General features: G+C 42.3%; 1 protein-coding gene across 2 annotated transcripts in view; it reads left to right on the top strand.

Moving 5' to 3' along the window:
* Positions 1 to 15,270, top strand: part of SEC23B (SEC23 homolog B, coat complex II component) — a 52,153-nt gene extending 36,883 nt beyond the window's left edge. Inside the window, exons 16-20 of one of the 2 annotated variants that reach the window (XM_030825518.1) lie at positions 2,207 to 2,368; positions 4,635 to 4,721; positions 8,087 to 8,242; positions 8,933 to 8,998; positions 14,796 to 15,270. In XM_030825518.1, coding sequence (XP_030681378.1) covers positions 2,207 to 2,368; positions 4,635 to 4,721; positions 8,087 to 8,242; positions 8,933 to 8,998; positions 14,796 to 14,885 — 561 coding nt within the window. In that variant the 3' untranslated portion in view covers positions 14,886 to 15,270. The remainder of the gene's footprint in view (positions 1 to 2,206; positions 2,369 to 4,634; positions 4,722 to 8,086; positions 8,243 to 8,932; positions 8,999 to 14,795) is intronic. The other variant, XM_030825517.1, reaches the window with a different exon arrangement.

Here is a 15,270-nt window from a genome sequence, read left to right as displayed (position 1 = left end):
AACAAAACCACAATACAACAAATATTTAATAATATGTCTGTGGTTATTATGTGCATCATAACCAGGAGTGAGCAATAAGCAGCTCCTGAAAGTAACTGCAGTCTGCATGAACCAAGCCTTTGGAAGCCATCGAACAAGAGAGAGGAGCGGGAGAAGTAGATGAATTTCCATCTCCATTGTAACTTAGGAAATAGAGCGTAACTCATGGGTGTCTATAAGGATTACAGGAGCTGAGGCCAATTGAGTATTAAATATTTAGCACAATGCCAGTCACCTGTTCAGCACTAAATGTGACCTAGCTCCATAGCTGGTGCCTGGGACTCTGAGGTGCCCATGTGCGACAGGTTAAAGCTCTGTGGTGTTGTGGGAAGAGCCCTGGACCGGCCAGAGTCAGGGTGAGGTTCCAGTGCTGGCTCCGCTGGGGCTGACCTTAGAGGAGGTTCCAAAGCCCTGTAGAGTTTGGTTTCCCACCTCTAGCAGTGGGGAGTTGGTCTGGTGAAGTGGTTTACAGTTTTTGTTTGTTTGCTTTTAAAGCCATGGAATCCTTTCTTTGAGAGGAGCTGCCTTTAAAAGCCAGCACATAAAGCAGATAGAGTTGGTGCTTCTCTGGTTGTGCCCGTGTACCACCCCCACACTGGGTCCCACCAGAGCCCTCATCCCTGGGCCCCTGAGGACTTGATGAAGACTCTAAGAGCACAGCTTGAAAACCAGATGAAATGCTTTCTGATTCCTTCTGTCAAGGCATTCTAGGAAAGAGGCCAAGAACCCAGTCTCTAGAGCCAGGCGGCCAGGTGTAGAGTCCAGCTGTGACACTTAGTAGTGGCGTGAGCTTGGACAAGTTGCTCGCCCCTCTGTGCCTCAGTTTCCTCACCTGTAAACTAGGGATGGTAAGAGAACTTACCTCATGGGCTTATTGGAAGGATTAAGTAGTTCTTGTCAAGTGCTTTGTGACTTGCATGTAGGATGTATTGAATGTCAGCCTTGATTATTATTTAGGAACCTATGATTCAATATTTGGAGTCTCAGGAAGCTTTATACTTAAGGCAGCTCATTTTCATGTTCTGGCAACTCTAATGTGAGCTGAAAGTCTGCCCCCACCCCTTCTTCTCATCCTCGAGGGTGAGAACCTATGGCTACAGAGTCATCCCTTGTCCCTTTCTCCCCTGCACCGACACTTCACCATCCCAGCTTGTGTCCTGAGCTGTCATCTGCTGTTCCTGTGCCTAGAATCCCCTTCCCCCTGGCCCTGTGGCCTCCTCAGCCACGTCTCTCAGGGTGCACTGTCAGTCCTCAGAGCTCTAGAAAGTCTCCTCCTGGCCCTCCACCCCCAATCCCCAGTGCTATCCTGTACTCTGGCTCATAACTCGTAGCCCCTAGTGTGCCTTTCTCACTGGGCCTGACTTCTGAGAGCAGATATTCTGTCTCCACTGCCTGGCACAGTGACTCTGGAAATAAACATTTCTTTGGCTTTCCTCTTAACTGTGGAAGCTTTGACATACCCAGAGGCCCTTTTTTTAAAAAAAATTTTGTATTTTTTTTTAATTTTTAATTTTTTATTTTTTTGAGACAGAGTTTTGCCCTTGTTGCCCAGGCTGGAGTGCAATGGCCTGATCTCGGCTCACTGCAACCTCCCCCTCCCGGGTTCAAGCGATTTTCCTGCCTCAGCCTCCTGAGCAGCTGGGATTACAGGCGCCCACCACCACGCCTGGGTAATTTTGGATTTTTAGTAGAGACGGGGTTTCTCCACGTTGGTCAGGCTGGTCTTGAACTCCCGACCTCAGGTGATCCGCCCGCCTCAGCCTCCCAAAGTGCTGGGATTACAGGCGTGAGCCACCGTGCCTGGCCAAAGGCCCTTTAAAAAAAAAAAATTTAATTTTTAATTGTGGTAAAACATACATAACAAAATTTACCATCTTAACCATTTTTAAGCATACAGTTGAGTAGTGTTACGTGTATTCACATTATTGAGCAACTGATGTCTAGAATTTTTCACTTTGCAGAGCTGAAACTCTGTGCTCATTAAGCAACAACTCCCAGTTTTCCTCTTTTCCTAGCCCCTGGTGCCACCTTATGCTTTCTGTTCTGTGAACCCAGAGAGCCCTTTTCTGGGTTCTCCTATTTCAGAGCCCTGAGGTAGATCTACTCTGTGGGTGTCTAAGAAGGTTACAATTATATGCATTTCTCTTTTTGTTCTTTGTGAATGCAGTTCATGTTCCATCTGAGAAGATCTCCATTTCTTCAAGTGTTTAACAACAGTCCTGATGAGTCGTCATATTACAGACATCATTTTGCCCGGCAGGACCTGACCCAGTCCCTCATCATGATCCAGCCCATTCTCTACTCCTACTCCTTTCACGGGCCACCAGAGGTAAGACTGTACCCAAATGCTTTCCTGAGGATTGGAATCACCTAACATATATTCTTTTCTAAGCAAATTTACTTAGCAGAACTGTAAAAAAGAAGTAAAACTTGGAGTTTTTACAGTAATTTAACATTATTTCTATTAATACCTTTAGGAAAATGTCAAAGGACATATAAAGCTATTATTTGTGGAAGGCAGGAATAAATGTAAAAAACTCTAAGAAATAACTTGGATGCTTTCTTTTTCCTTGTGCTTGTATGCTTACATCCAGCAATTCCATGTCTTGTATCTGAAGGAAAGACTCCTAGATACAGAGTAGACTTTGTGCAAAAAAAAAATAGTAAAGGAACTACTATAATAGAGGATCAAACATTAATCCGAATGTTTAATATAGGAAAATAAATAAGTAACCTGAGAAATGCAGTTGACCCTCAGTATTCATGGAGGATTGGTTCCAGGACCTCCCTCAGATACCAGAATACTTAGATACTCAAGTTACTAATATAAAATTACGTAATATTTGCATGTAACCTGGGCACATCCTCCTGTATACTTTAAATCATCTCTAGATTAGTTATAATACCTAATATAATGTAAGTGCCGTGTAAATAATTGTCATACTGTATGCTTTTAGGGAATAATGACAAGAAAACAAGTCTGTACATGTACAGTACAGATGCATATTTTTTTCAAATATTTTCAGTCCAAGATTGGTTGAATTTATAGATGTGGAACCCACCGATATGGAGGGCCAACAGTATTCACAAAAAGTATGTAACATAATAAAATAGATAAGTCCTTATGTAAAAATGTTACATGAAAAAAAGTCAAAATAGAAACGTTTCTAAATATTCCCTGCAAAAATAAAGAACTATATGGAAAAAAACAAAATATCAATATTTGTTGTACTTGGGTACACATTTAAAAATTTTCTTTTTCAAGTACCACTTACTTTTATTATTGAAATAATTGCTAAAATAGCAGGCGGATCACGTGACATCAGGAGTTTGAGACCAGCCTGGCCAACGTGGCGAAACCCCATCTCTACTAAACATAGAAAAATTAGCTGGGCATGGCGCCAGTAATCCCAGCTACTTGGGAGGCTGAGGCTGGAGAATCGCTTGAACCCGGGAGGTGGAGGCTGCAGTGAGTTGAGATTGCGCCACTGCATTCCAGCCTGGGCAACAGAGCAAGACTCCCTCTCAAAAAATAAAAAGAAAAAAGAAATAATTACATACATAAAAATTATATATGTATATGTAAATATAATAAATTATATATATAAATATAAATTATACACTTATAATTATATAATATAAAATATTACTTACAAATAAATAATAAACATATATATATTTTTTGAGATGGGGTGTCTGTCACCCAGGTTGGAGTACAGTGGTGCGATCTTGGCTCACTGCAACCTCCACCTCCCAGGTTCAGGTGATCCTCCCACTTCAGCCTCCTGAATAGCTGGGACCACAGGCACGTGCCACTACAGCCCGGCTAATTTTTTGTGTTTTTGGTAGAGACGAGGTTTTGCCATGTTGCCCAGGCTGGTTTTGAACTCCTGGGCTCAAGTGATCTGCCTGCCTTGGCCTCTCAAAGTTCTAGGTTTACAGGCATGAGCCACCACGCCCAGCCATAATTTATATTTTGTAGTAAACTTTAAAAACTTGTATTAAGTGCTGTTTTTCATATAGGTATCCGTATTCTGTCTCATCTACAGAGAATGTCTGTAGAGATTGCTAAAATACATACAAAACTGAGAATATTCAGAATTATTTTTTGTTCCAAGATCAAAAGGTATCATTAAGCCTGGTCAACATAGTGTGAGACCCTGTCTTTACAAAAAATAAAAAATTAGTTGGGCATGGTGGCATGCACCTGTAGCCTCAGCTACTCAGGAGGCTGAGGTGGGAGGGTCACTTGAGCCCAGGAGGTCGAAGCTGCAGTGAGCCAGGGTCACATCACTTTACTCCAGCCTGGGCAACAGAGCAACACCCTGACTCTTAAAAAAAAAACGGTATCATTAATCTCCCTTCTCAGTTGATGAGGAATTATTTGGAGCTTATTTTTCCTATAAAGTTGAGAATGAGTCAGGAGCGGAAAGTGGAAGTGTGTCAGGAAGAAAAGGGGTGACTCACTGTGCTGGGCACCATTTGTAAATAGCATTTGCTGTGGATACCAGACATGGGATCAGGGTCGGGTGGAAGTGGTTGCTGTGTGGAGAGCAGGGAAGACCAATGCCATCTTTCTCTCTCTTTTTCTTCAGCCAGTACTCTTGGATAGCAGCAGCATTCTAGCTGACAGAATTTTGCTGATGGATACTTTCTTTCAAATTGTCATTTATCTTGGTGAGGTAAGATGATATTATTAATTAATTAATTTCTTTTTGTTTTTAAATTGGAGAAAAGGCATACACATTTAATGTGGACACAAGGAGAATTATTGTCCTTAACTATGGTTTTTGTTTTCTTCTCTTATTAATTTAGGTTTTTAATGACATTTGTAACCACAGTTTGGGCTTAGAAAGCGCAGTGGCTTTTATTCTAGTAAATCCCTGGAGTATTTGTATATTTAATAATTTTAATAATATTTGCTGTTAAGTATGGGCCGGGTGCAGTGGCTCATACCTGTAATCCCAGCACTTTGGGAAGCTGAGGTGGGCAGATCACCTGAGGTCAGGAGTTCGAAACCAGCCTGACCAACATGACAAAACCCCATCTCTACTAAAAATACAAAAGTTAGCCAGGCGTGGTGGCACACACCTGTAGTCCCAGCTACTTGGGAGGCTGAGGTGGGAGAATCACTTAAACCTGGGAGGTTGAGGTTGTAGTGAGCTGAGATCACACCACTGCATTCCAGCCTGGTCAACAGAGTGAAACTCTATCTCAAAAAATAAATAAATAATAATAATATATGCTGTAAAAAAATCTCAGGTGGTTCTTTTAAATCACTGTAAATTATTACCTTCAAAGTTAGGCAAAATTCGTTTTTTCTCCTCAGTAAATATTTTATACATACTGCTGTTCTTTCAGCGTTATATACATATTGCTGTTCTTTCAGAGTTAGCGTTTAGAGCTAAAGTTGTACTTTGACGAAATAACATGGCCCAGGGAACTTTACGCTGTGTCTGTGGATCACTAGGATGGCTGTGGATAGCTTTCAGTCCGTTTCTTTCTCAGTGGGGTTCATGCCCTGAGAAAGGGAATGGCTCCTCTGAATTATTTGCATCTTTATGGCAAAAAAATCCTTTAATGGAGATGATGGTGGTATTTATATTCAGCGATGCTTTTTCTTCTATTGTATGTTCTCTACCTTCATTAAATTGGTTATTGATTTGGTTTCCTACTGGCCAACCATGAGAAATGATTTCTGATGTCATGAAAAGATATAAATTGTGTTTCAGGATTCCTTCAGTAACTTAGGAAGTATTAGTTTTCTTTTTTTTTTTTTTTTTTTTTTTTTTTGAGACGGAGTCTCGCTCTGTCGCCCAGGCTGGAGTGCAGTGGCGCGATCTCAGCTCACTTGCAAGCTCCGCCTCCCGGGTTCACGCCATTCTCCTGCCTCAGCCTCTCCGAGTAGCTGGGACTACAGGCGCCCGCCACCACGCCCGGCTAATTTTTTTTGTATTTTTAGTAGAGACGGGGTTTCACCGTGGTCTCGATCTCCTGACCTCGTGATCCGCCTGCCTCGGCCTCGCAAAGTGCTGGGATTACAAGCGTGAGCCACCGCGCCCGGCCAGGAAGTATTAGTTTTCTAATACTCCTAAGTATTTTATAACTTTAAACTTTTTTCAGCATATTAACACCCAATCTGCTAGCCACTTGCACACAAGTGCTAGGCTGTCGGTAATAGTCCTAGACTGAGAGCTGGGTGCCCAGCTGCTCTTCCCACTGGGACCTTTGGTATCAGTACAGTTGGCCCTCCATATCCACGGGTTCCACCTCTGCAGATTCAATCAACTGCAGGCTAAAAATAATTTTGAAATAATAATAAAAAATAATACAAATAAAATATACAGCACAGGCCGAGTGTGGTAGTTCATGCCTGTAATCCCAACATGTTGGGAGGCCGAGGCGGGCAGATCATCTGAGGTCAGGAGTTCAAGACCAGTCTGGCCAACATAGTGAAACCCTGTCTCTACTAAAAATACAAAAATTAGCGGGCGTGGTGGCAGACGCCTGTAATCCCAGCTGCTCGGGAGGCTAAGGCAGGAGAATCACTTGAACTCGGGAAGTGGAGGTTTCAGTGAGCCAAGATCGCACCACTGCACTCCAGCCTGGACGACAGAGTGAGACTCTGTCTCAAAAAACAAAACAAAAAAAAAGCACAAGAACGATTTATATAGTCTCTACATTGTATTAGATATTATAAGTAATCTAAAGATGATTTAAAGTGTATGGGAAGATGTACATCAGTTATATGCAAATACTATGCCATTTTGTATGAGGGACTTGAGGATCTATGGAATTTGGTATTGGGAGGAGTGGTCTTAGAACCAATCTCATGGATACCGAGGGCCGACTGTACTAAGGATGAAGCTTTCTTTGCCTTAAGCTCATCTCCTTATCGACATTTCTTTTGTAACCCCTGATCCTGTTCATTCACTTGTTTATTGAGCACCTTCTTGTGCAAGTGAGGGGTTCTAAGGATAAAGACAGTGACATTGCTCTCACCTTCCCAAAGTCCTGAGCGTGCTGAACGCGAGTGTTCTTATGAACTCCTAGACCCTGGTGAGCTCATGGGCATTTCCCATAGGCCAACAGTCAATCACAGCATTTAGACCTGGAAAACGGTAACTGCCACTCTGAGAAGGGGCGAGCAGGCTACAGAAGGAGGCATCCGATGAGAATCCCCTGCCTGGAGCCATGTTAATGGCTCTGTTAAGACACACTGCACACTTGCTGTAGCCTCTTTCTCCATTTTTCCTCTCCATTGTCTTCTTGTTCTCCTAAATAATGAGCGAAAGCACTTCACTTTATTTATAAAGGTATATGAATCAGTTAATGAATGTTTCTTGATTTCCTGTGTATACAAGATATTTTCTAGACCAGTTGCTGATGAGTATAAAAGAAGGAAGGGTGATAAAATGTGTAGCGTAGTTAGGGAGACAGATCGTCTGCTTTCCACAGTTTAGCACATGGCTTCTCCTCACTGCCTGATCAACACTCATACTTTGATTCTTACAGCTTTTGTCTCCTTTGCCAAGGGTACCCCAATTCAGGACCCAGGGGGAGCAGGGGATGGGGGTGAGTCAATTGCACCCAAGTCTGTATGACTACTGCTCACTGGAGGAGTGTAATATGTGTGCCGTTAGGAAAGGAGATGGGGGAGTGGAGTCTGTGTGGGCAGCCAACAAATCCCTTTCCTTACTGTGCGGAGATGAGAGACTAGACTGAGTGATAACAGTGGAAGTGGAAAAGAAGGGAGGCCGCCGCTCCTTGGGATGAGTAATCCACGGGCTTTGTTAACTAGTTGATATAGAAGAGAGGAGGCATGAGTGACGCCTGACATTCCTGGGGGAATGCGCAGGCGGGGGCGTCTTCCTCCTGCTTCTCCTCCTGCCAGTAGCTCTGCTTTGCTCTCCCTCTGACGCTTGTCATTTTTGACATTAGACTTCTTCACTAGACAAGCTCTGGGTGGTGATGGTAGAATGTCAGTGTCAGTGAAGGCTGTTATTACAGTTTCCACAATAGTTTTGTTTGGTTCGTTTCTGTGTAGACCATAGCCCAGTGGCGTAAAGCTGGCTACCAGGACATGCCCGAGTATGAAAACTTCAAGCACCTTCTGCAGGCACCACTGGATGATGCTCAAGAAATTCTGCAAGCGCGCTTCCCGATGCCACGTTACATTAACACGGAGCATGGAGGCAGTCAGGTGAGTGAGCTGAGTTCTAACTCCAGTGGTTTGTTCGTTTTATGATAGATTGTTATTGCTATACATCTAAACAGGATGGTTAATATTTTACGTGATGACATAAATTGACACACAGGTAATCTTCCAAATATGGCTTCTTTTTAAATGAGTGGTCAGGCCAGGCGCAGTGGCTCACGCCTGTAATCCCAGCACTTTGGGAGGCCGAGGCGGGCGGCTCATGAGGTCAGGAGATCGAGACCATCCTGGCTAACACGGTGAAACCCTGTCTCTACTAAAAATACAAAAAATTAGCTGGGCGTGGTGGCGGGCATCTGTAGTCCCAGCTATTCGGGAGGCTGAGGCAGAAGAATGGCGTGAACCCAGGAGGCAGAGCTTGCAGTGAGCTGAGATCGAGCCACTGCACTCCAGCTGGGGCTACAGAGTGAGACTCTGTCTCAAAAATAAATAAATAAAAACGAGTGGTCAAAGTACGCTTATGTAAAGGGATTGCCAAGATAAAATACATATTTTATGTTTTAGGATCCTTAAATGGAAAGCCAGTGGGCTTAAGCTAAAGAAATAGATTACTGTGCAGTAAAACAATTCTAATTTAACCAAAGAAATGTTGTAAAAACTTATCTTTTTTCTGTTACATTAATATTAATGTCACTTTTTAATCTTTAAATCTTTTTTTTGTTGTTGTTGTTAAAGGCTCGATTCCTTTTGTCCAAAGTGAACCCATCTCAGACACACAATAACCTCTATGCTTGGGGACAGGTAAGAAATTTTCAGGTATTTGGGGAGGATGCTAAGCTAGTTTTTTTTTAGACTTGTTTTAAAATTCTACAAATTGGATCTCTTTTGGCCTGGAGACAGAATAACTGCGTAACTTGGGTATTTTGCTGGGGAGTAGTGGGGAGGGAAACAACTTGAATAACATTGCTGGGCCGGAGGTTGAGGGGGCTCCCTGGGTGGGTCCCCTTCCACCATATACAGCAGAACATACCAGGTTCAGGCCAGAGGACAGAGCACTGTACTGTGGCCTTCGTGGGGGTCTCTGCCATCACACAGCCTCATGGTTCCTAGTCCTCTCCCCACCAAGAATACAGGGCAACTTGTCACCATCGGTTTTGCCGCCTCCTCACTTTCCAGCCTAATTCCTTCCCTTTTCCTCCCCCGGCCCGATTACCACTTTATCTAACTGCTCCCAGCATTTATGTCTCTCTTAGATGAGTCTTTCCTTTCATTCTGTTTTCTTAAAACATTTTTAAATTAAATTTTTTTGAGATATTGTTAATTTACATGTAGTTGTAAGAAATAATACAGAGAGAGCACCTGTATCTTTTACCCATTTTCCCTTAGTATTAACATCTTGCAAAAATGATAATACAGTATCACAACTGGGATATTGAGATTTTTAAGGTCAAGATGTGCAGCATTTCCATCACCACACTTATTATGCACTTTATTTCTATTATTGTTACATTGTAATATATAATGAAATAATTGTACAACTCACCATAATGTAGAATCAGTGGGAGCCCCAAGCTTGTTTTCCTGCAACTAGATGGTCCCAGCTGGGGGTGACGGGAGACAGTGACAGATCATCAGGCATTAGATTCTCATGAGGAGCGTGCAACCTAGATCCCTCACATGCGTTGTTCACAATAGAGTTTGCACTCCTATTAGAATCTAATACTGCTACTGATCTGATGGGAGGTGGAGCTCAGGCGGTAATGCGAGCGATGGGGAGCAGCTATAAATACAAATGAAGCTTCACTCACTTACCTGCCACTCATCTGGTGTGTGGCCTGGTTCCTAACAGGCCATGGACTGGTACTGTCCATGGCCTGCGGTTGGGGACCCCTGATTTAAAGTGTATGGGAGGGTATGCATAGGTTATCTGCAAATGCTACACCATTTTGTATTAGGGACTTGAGCATTTGTGGATTTGGGGATCCACAGGAGGTCCTAAAACCATTCCCCCACAGATACTGAGGGATGACTGTATATAGAAATACAATTGACTTTGGTATGTTTATCTTGTATTCTGTGACCTTCCTGAGTCACTTACTACTCTTAGGAGTTTTCTTGTAAATTTCTTAGAAATTTCTACTTAGACAATCATGTCATCTGCAAGCCAGGGACAATTTTCTTTCTTTTTTTTTTTTTTTTTTTGAGACGGAGTCTCGCTCTGTCGCCCAGGCTGGAGTGCAGTGGCATGATCTCGGCTCACTGCAAGCTCCGCCTCCTGGGTTCATGCCATTCTCCTGCCTCAGCCTCTCCAAGTAGCTGGGACTACAGGCACCTGCCACCACGCCCGGCTAATTTTTTGTATTTTTAGTAGAGACGGGGTTTCACCGTGGTCTCGATCTCCTGACCTCGTGATCCGCCTGCCTCGGCCTCCCAAAATGCTGGGATTACAAGCGTGAGCCACCGCGCCCGGCCTGTTTTATTTCTTTTCAATCTGAATGACTTTTACTTTATTTTCTCAAAGAATCAGCTCTTCATTTCATTGACTTTATTATCTTTTTATTTTCAATTTCATTGATTGCTGCTCTAGTCATTATTATTTCCTCTCTCCTGTTTGCAGTAGGTTTTTAAAAACTTTTTCGGCTGGGTGCGGTGGCTCACGCCTGTAATCCCAGCACTTTGGGAGGCCACGGTAGGCAGATCACAAGGTCAGGAGTTCGAGACCAGCCTAGCCAACACAGTGAAACCCCATCTCTACCAAAAATACAAAAATTAGCTGGTGTGGTGGCACGTGCCTGTAGTCCCAGCTACTCGGGTGGCTGAGGCAGGGGCATTGCCTGAACCCAGGAGGCGGAGGTTGCAGTGAGGTGAGATCACGCCACTGCACTCCAGCCTGGGCAACAGAGCAAGACGCTATCTTGAAAAACAAAAAGAAGAAGTGAATTTATTATAGACTGTATAGTTGGGTCATGGTTTTTAATGCACTCTACTGAGCTCTCTTACTTGGTATATTTAGACCATTTATATATAATGTAATTAATGATATGTTAGGGCTTAAGTGTGCCATTTTATTTTTTGTTTTCTGCTTTTCTTTTTTCATTTCATTTTGTGTACTTTTTTCCTGCCTTCGTTGTGTGTACTTTTCTCCTGCCTTCCCATGAGTTATTTGAACATGTTTTAGGATTCCTTTCTGACTTGTTTATAATGTTTTTGAGTGTATCTCCTTATTTAGCTTTTTAAGTGGTTGCTCCTAAGTGCCCTAGGTTTTTTTATTTTAATTGAGATGAGGTCTTGCTATGTTGCCTAGGCTGGTCCTAAACTCCTGAGGTCAAGCGATCCTCCCACCTCAGCCTCCCAAAGTGCTGGGATTATAGGCATGAGCCACCACACCTGGCCAGGCCCTAGGTATTACATCATATATGCATAACTTATCACAGTCTACTGGTGTTTAAGCGAAGTCTAGAGACCTTACCTCCTTTTTCATCACTTTACTCTCCCCCATTGGTAATATAATTATGTTAAATATTTCCTCTGCATACATTTAGTATCACATCAGTGTTATAATTTTTGTTTCAAGCATCAAACATAATTGATGTCTTAAAAGAAAAACCTATTTATCTACATGGTTGCTTTTATTGTTTTCTTTCTTTTTAGAGATCTTTTAGCCATTCTTTTTTTCTTTTTTTTTTTTTTTTTTTTTGTTTTGTATTTTTGAGACGGAGTTTTGCACTTGTTGCCCAGGCTGGAGTGCAATGACGGGATCTCAGCTCACCGCAACCTCCGCCTCTGGGTTCAAGCAGTTCTCCTGCCTCAGCCTCCCGAGTAGCTGGGATTACACGCATGCACCACCACGCCTGGATAATTTTGTATTTTTAGTAGAGAGAGGGTTTCTCCATGTTGGTCAGGCTGGTCTCGAACTCCTGACCTCAGGTGATCTGCCTGCCTCAGCCTCCCAAAGTGCTGGGATTACAGGCATGAGCCACCGTGCCTGGCCTACTTTTAACCATTCTTTTAGAATAGGTCTGCTGGTGATAGATTTTTAGTTTTCTTTTATTTGAGAATGTTTTGATGTCCCTTTCATTTCTGAAGAATATTTTCTCTGCATATAGGATTCTGACTAACAGCCCTTTTCTTTAAGCAGTTGAAAAATATTGTGCTGCTTCCTCTGGCCTTTATGGTTTCTTATGAAAAGTTCACTGTCAGTCTCATTGTTTTCCCCTGTAGAGAAGGTGTCATTTTCCTCTGGCTGCTTCCAGTAGTCTTTTTCTGTTGTTAGTTTTCAGGGTGGATGGGCAGGGGCAGAGAAGAAAGTCTAATTACGACATGTCTTGGCATGGATTTCTGTGAGTTTATCCTGTTTTGGTTTACTCAGCTTTTTGCTTCTGTAGGTTTATATCTCTTGCCAAATAGGAAAGTTTTCAGTCATTATTTCTTTGAATGCCTTTTCACCTGCTCTCTTTTCTTTCTTTCTTGACATCCAGTGACATGAATGTTAGATCTTTTGCAGTACCCCAGGTACTACATTTCCATGTATTTTCTTTCTTTTGTTCATTTGGGTAACTTCTATTATTTTGTCTTCCAATGTATTGATTCTTTGTTCTGTTCTCTTTCTGCATTGAACCTATGCACTGCGCTTTTTGTTTGTCACTGTATTTTTCAGTTACAAAATTTCCTTTTGGTTCTCCATGACTTCCACTTCTTGCCTGGGACCTTGTTGTTTCTTTGCTGAGGCTTCCTATTTTTTCATTTGTTTCAAGTGTGTCTGTAATTGCTCATGAAGCATTTTTATCATGGCTGTTTTAAAATCTTTGTCAGGTGATTCTAACATTGTTGTCAACTTAGTGTTAACACCTGTCAATTGTCTTTTTAAATTTAGGTGGAGGTCTTGGTAATCACTTTGTATAAGTGATTTTTTGATTGAAACTTGGACATTTGAGTGAGTGTATGAGACCCTGGATCTTATTAAACCTGCTACTTTTCGCTGATTTTTTCTTACACTACTCTGACAGGGAAGGTGGTGGGGGGGGTGTCGGGGGCACTGGTGGGCTCCATTACTGCCAGGTGGAGGAGTCCAGGTTTTCCACTGGACTCTGTTGACACCTGGGGGCGCCTAGTGATTTCTTGTTACTGCTTAGTGGGAATAGGAGTTCCAGCTCCCCTATAGCCTCCAATGACACCGCTGTGGAGATGGCCGTGTTACATCCGGGTGATGGTGAAAGTCCTGACCCTCCTCCAGGCCTCTGATGCCACCCCAGTAGGCAGGGGGAGGGACATATATTTTTGCCAGGTTGCAGTGGAAGTCCAGGCTCCCCAGATGGCCTCTACTGACACCACAGGGTTAGGAAAATTTCTTACTTGGCCATTGGGGATGAACTTCCTGGTTCCATACTTAGCCTTCCTTGCCACCATCTTGGTGGGAGTGTTGGAGTGCCTTGTTACTGCCTTGTGAGGGTAGAAATTTTAGCTGCTCACCCAGCCTTTGCTGGTTCAGGTAGGTCAGGGCCACAGTTTTTCATCTCATTTTTGCCTGGAGTATAGTGGTTATTATCTAAGATTGTTCTGTCTTGCTAGGCTGCTTTAGTCCTTTGGCTAGAGAAAGTGGGTGTTTTTTGTTGTTTTGTTTTGTTTGAGTCTGTGCTCAATGACAATTTGCCAGCTTCCTCAGCTCCACATTCGGAGTATATGAGGCATAAGAAAGCCCAAGGAACTCACTGCTGTGGTTCCTTGGGTCCCAAGGTCTTTAGTTTGTCTTCTGTCTTCTCTCCACCTTTAAAAGTCTTCTTATGTTTGGTTTATATAAGATGCCCAAGGTTTTCAGTTGTACTTAGTGGGAGGAATAGAGAAAAGTATATCTTCTACTCCTTCTTCCTCGAAATCCTCTGAAAACATTTTGATCATGCTTACACTTTTCTAACAGTATGGTTTCATTTTAGAAAATTTGAATATGTTTTTAAAAATTAGAAAATTTAAATTACCTAGAATCATTATTTAAAGAGTTAACTATTTCCAGCTTTTTTCTACGTAATATAAAGTGTATTATTGTGTGTGTGTGTTTGTGTGTGTATATATATATTTTTAAATTTCTTTACAAAATTGGAATCTTACTACCAATTGAGGTTTCTATTCAATTTTTCCCATAACATTAATAAAATTATAAGCTTTTTCTGATATTTGAAATATCCATCTGTTCAGTGGAGGTACCAGTTCACTTGTTTGTGGGTACACCATTATCCAGCTTCTGTGGTAAGGAGAGCACTTAAGAGGAAAGGCAGGCATGTGGGCCTCCGTGAGCTCACATTGGTGGGGAGCTAGACCCTGGGTACTTCATCAGGACTGCGGAGAAGAGGGTAAAGTAGAAGGCCTGATGCTCAAAACTAGCAGGCGGTAGTGGCCTGATCTCGGCGTACCAGGAAAGGGTTTTGTGAGGAAATCATGCTTCAGTCAAAAGAAGTCGTTAGTGAGGCAGATGATAGGGTGGTGGGAGTACTTGTAGCAGAGGGGACAACACCTGTGAATGTTCTGAGGGAAGGTGCTTGACAGCTCATGAATTCTAACCAGCTTCTAAGATATCTGCCAACTAATCTTTATCATTACATTTCAGGAAACTGGAGCACCCATCCTAACTGATGATGTTAGCCTGCAGGTGTTCATGGACCATTTGAAGAAGCTGGCTGTCTCCAGTGCCTGTTAAGCTGAGGATGCAACCAGGAAATGCAACGGTGTCAGATTGTGTTCAAAATGTCTAGAAAGGCTTAATAACATTCCTGTTACTTTTCTAGCAGATTTTAACAAATAATCAAGGAAATTTTGTATGTAACTCTTTAGATTATAATTTATTTGTATTCCTGTCTTTGTCCTTTTTCTTGCACTATTAAAATTATAAGGTCATAAACGTTTTGGTACTTGTAGATGTTTATGTGCTTTTTGTATCCTAACTTTTAGAATCTAAATAAAATCAGAGGTAATGTATTTTGGCAACTTGTTTAGGTGAGAATGTTAATGATCATAAAGGAAATAAATCTAGATGCAGAAAGTACTGGCTAAAATATTGCTAATACAAATGTGATTTCCTGAGG

The sequence above is a fragment of the Nomascus leucogenys genome, chromosome 13 (genome assembly GCF_006542625.1).
Source record: "Nomascus leucogenys isolate Asia chromosome 13, Asia_NLE_v1, whole genome shotgun sequence".
NCBI lineage: Eukaryota > Metazoa > Chordata > Mammalia > Primates > Hylobatidae > Nomascus > Nomascus leucogenys.
Note: the sequence above shows the minus strand (reverse complement) of the source record. Positions and strands in the feature narration are given on the sequence as shown.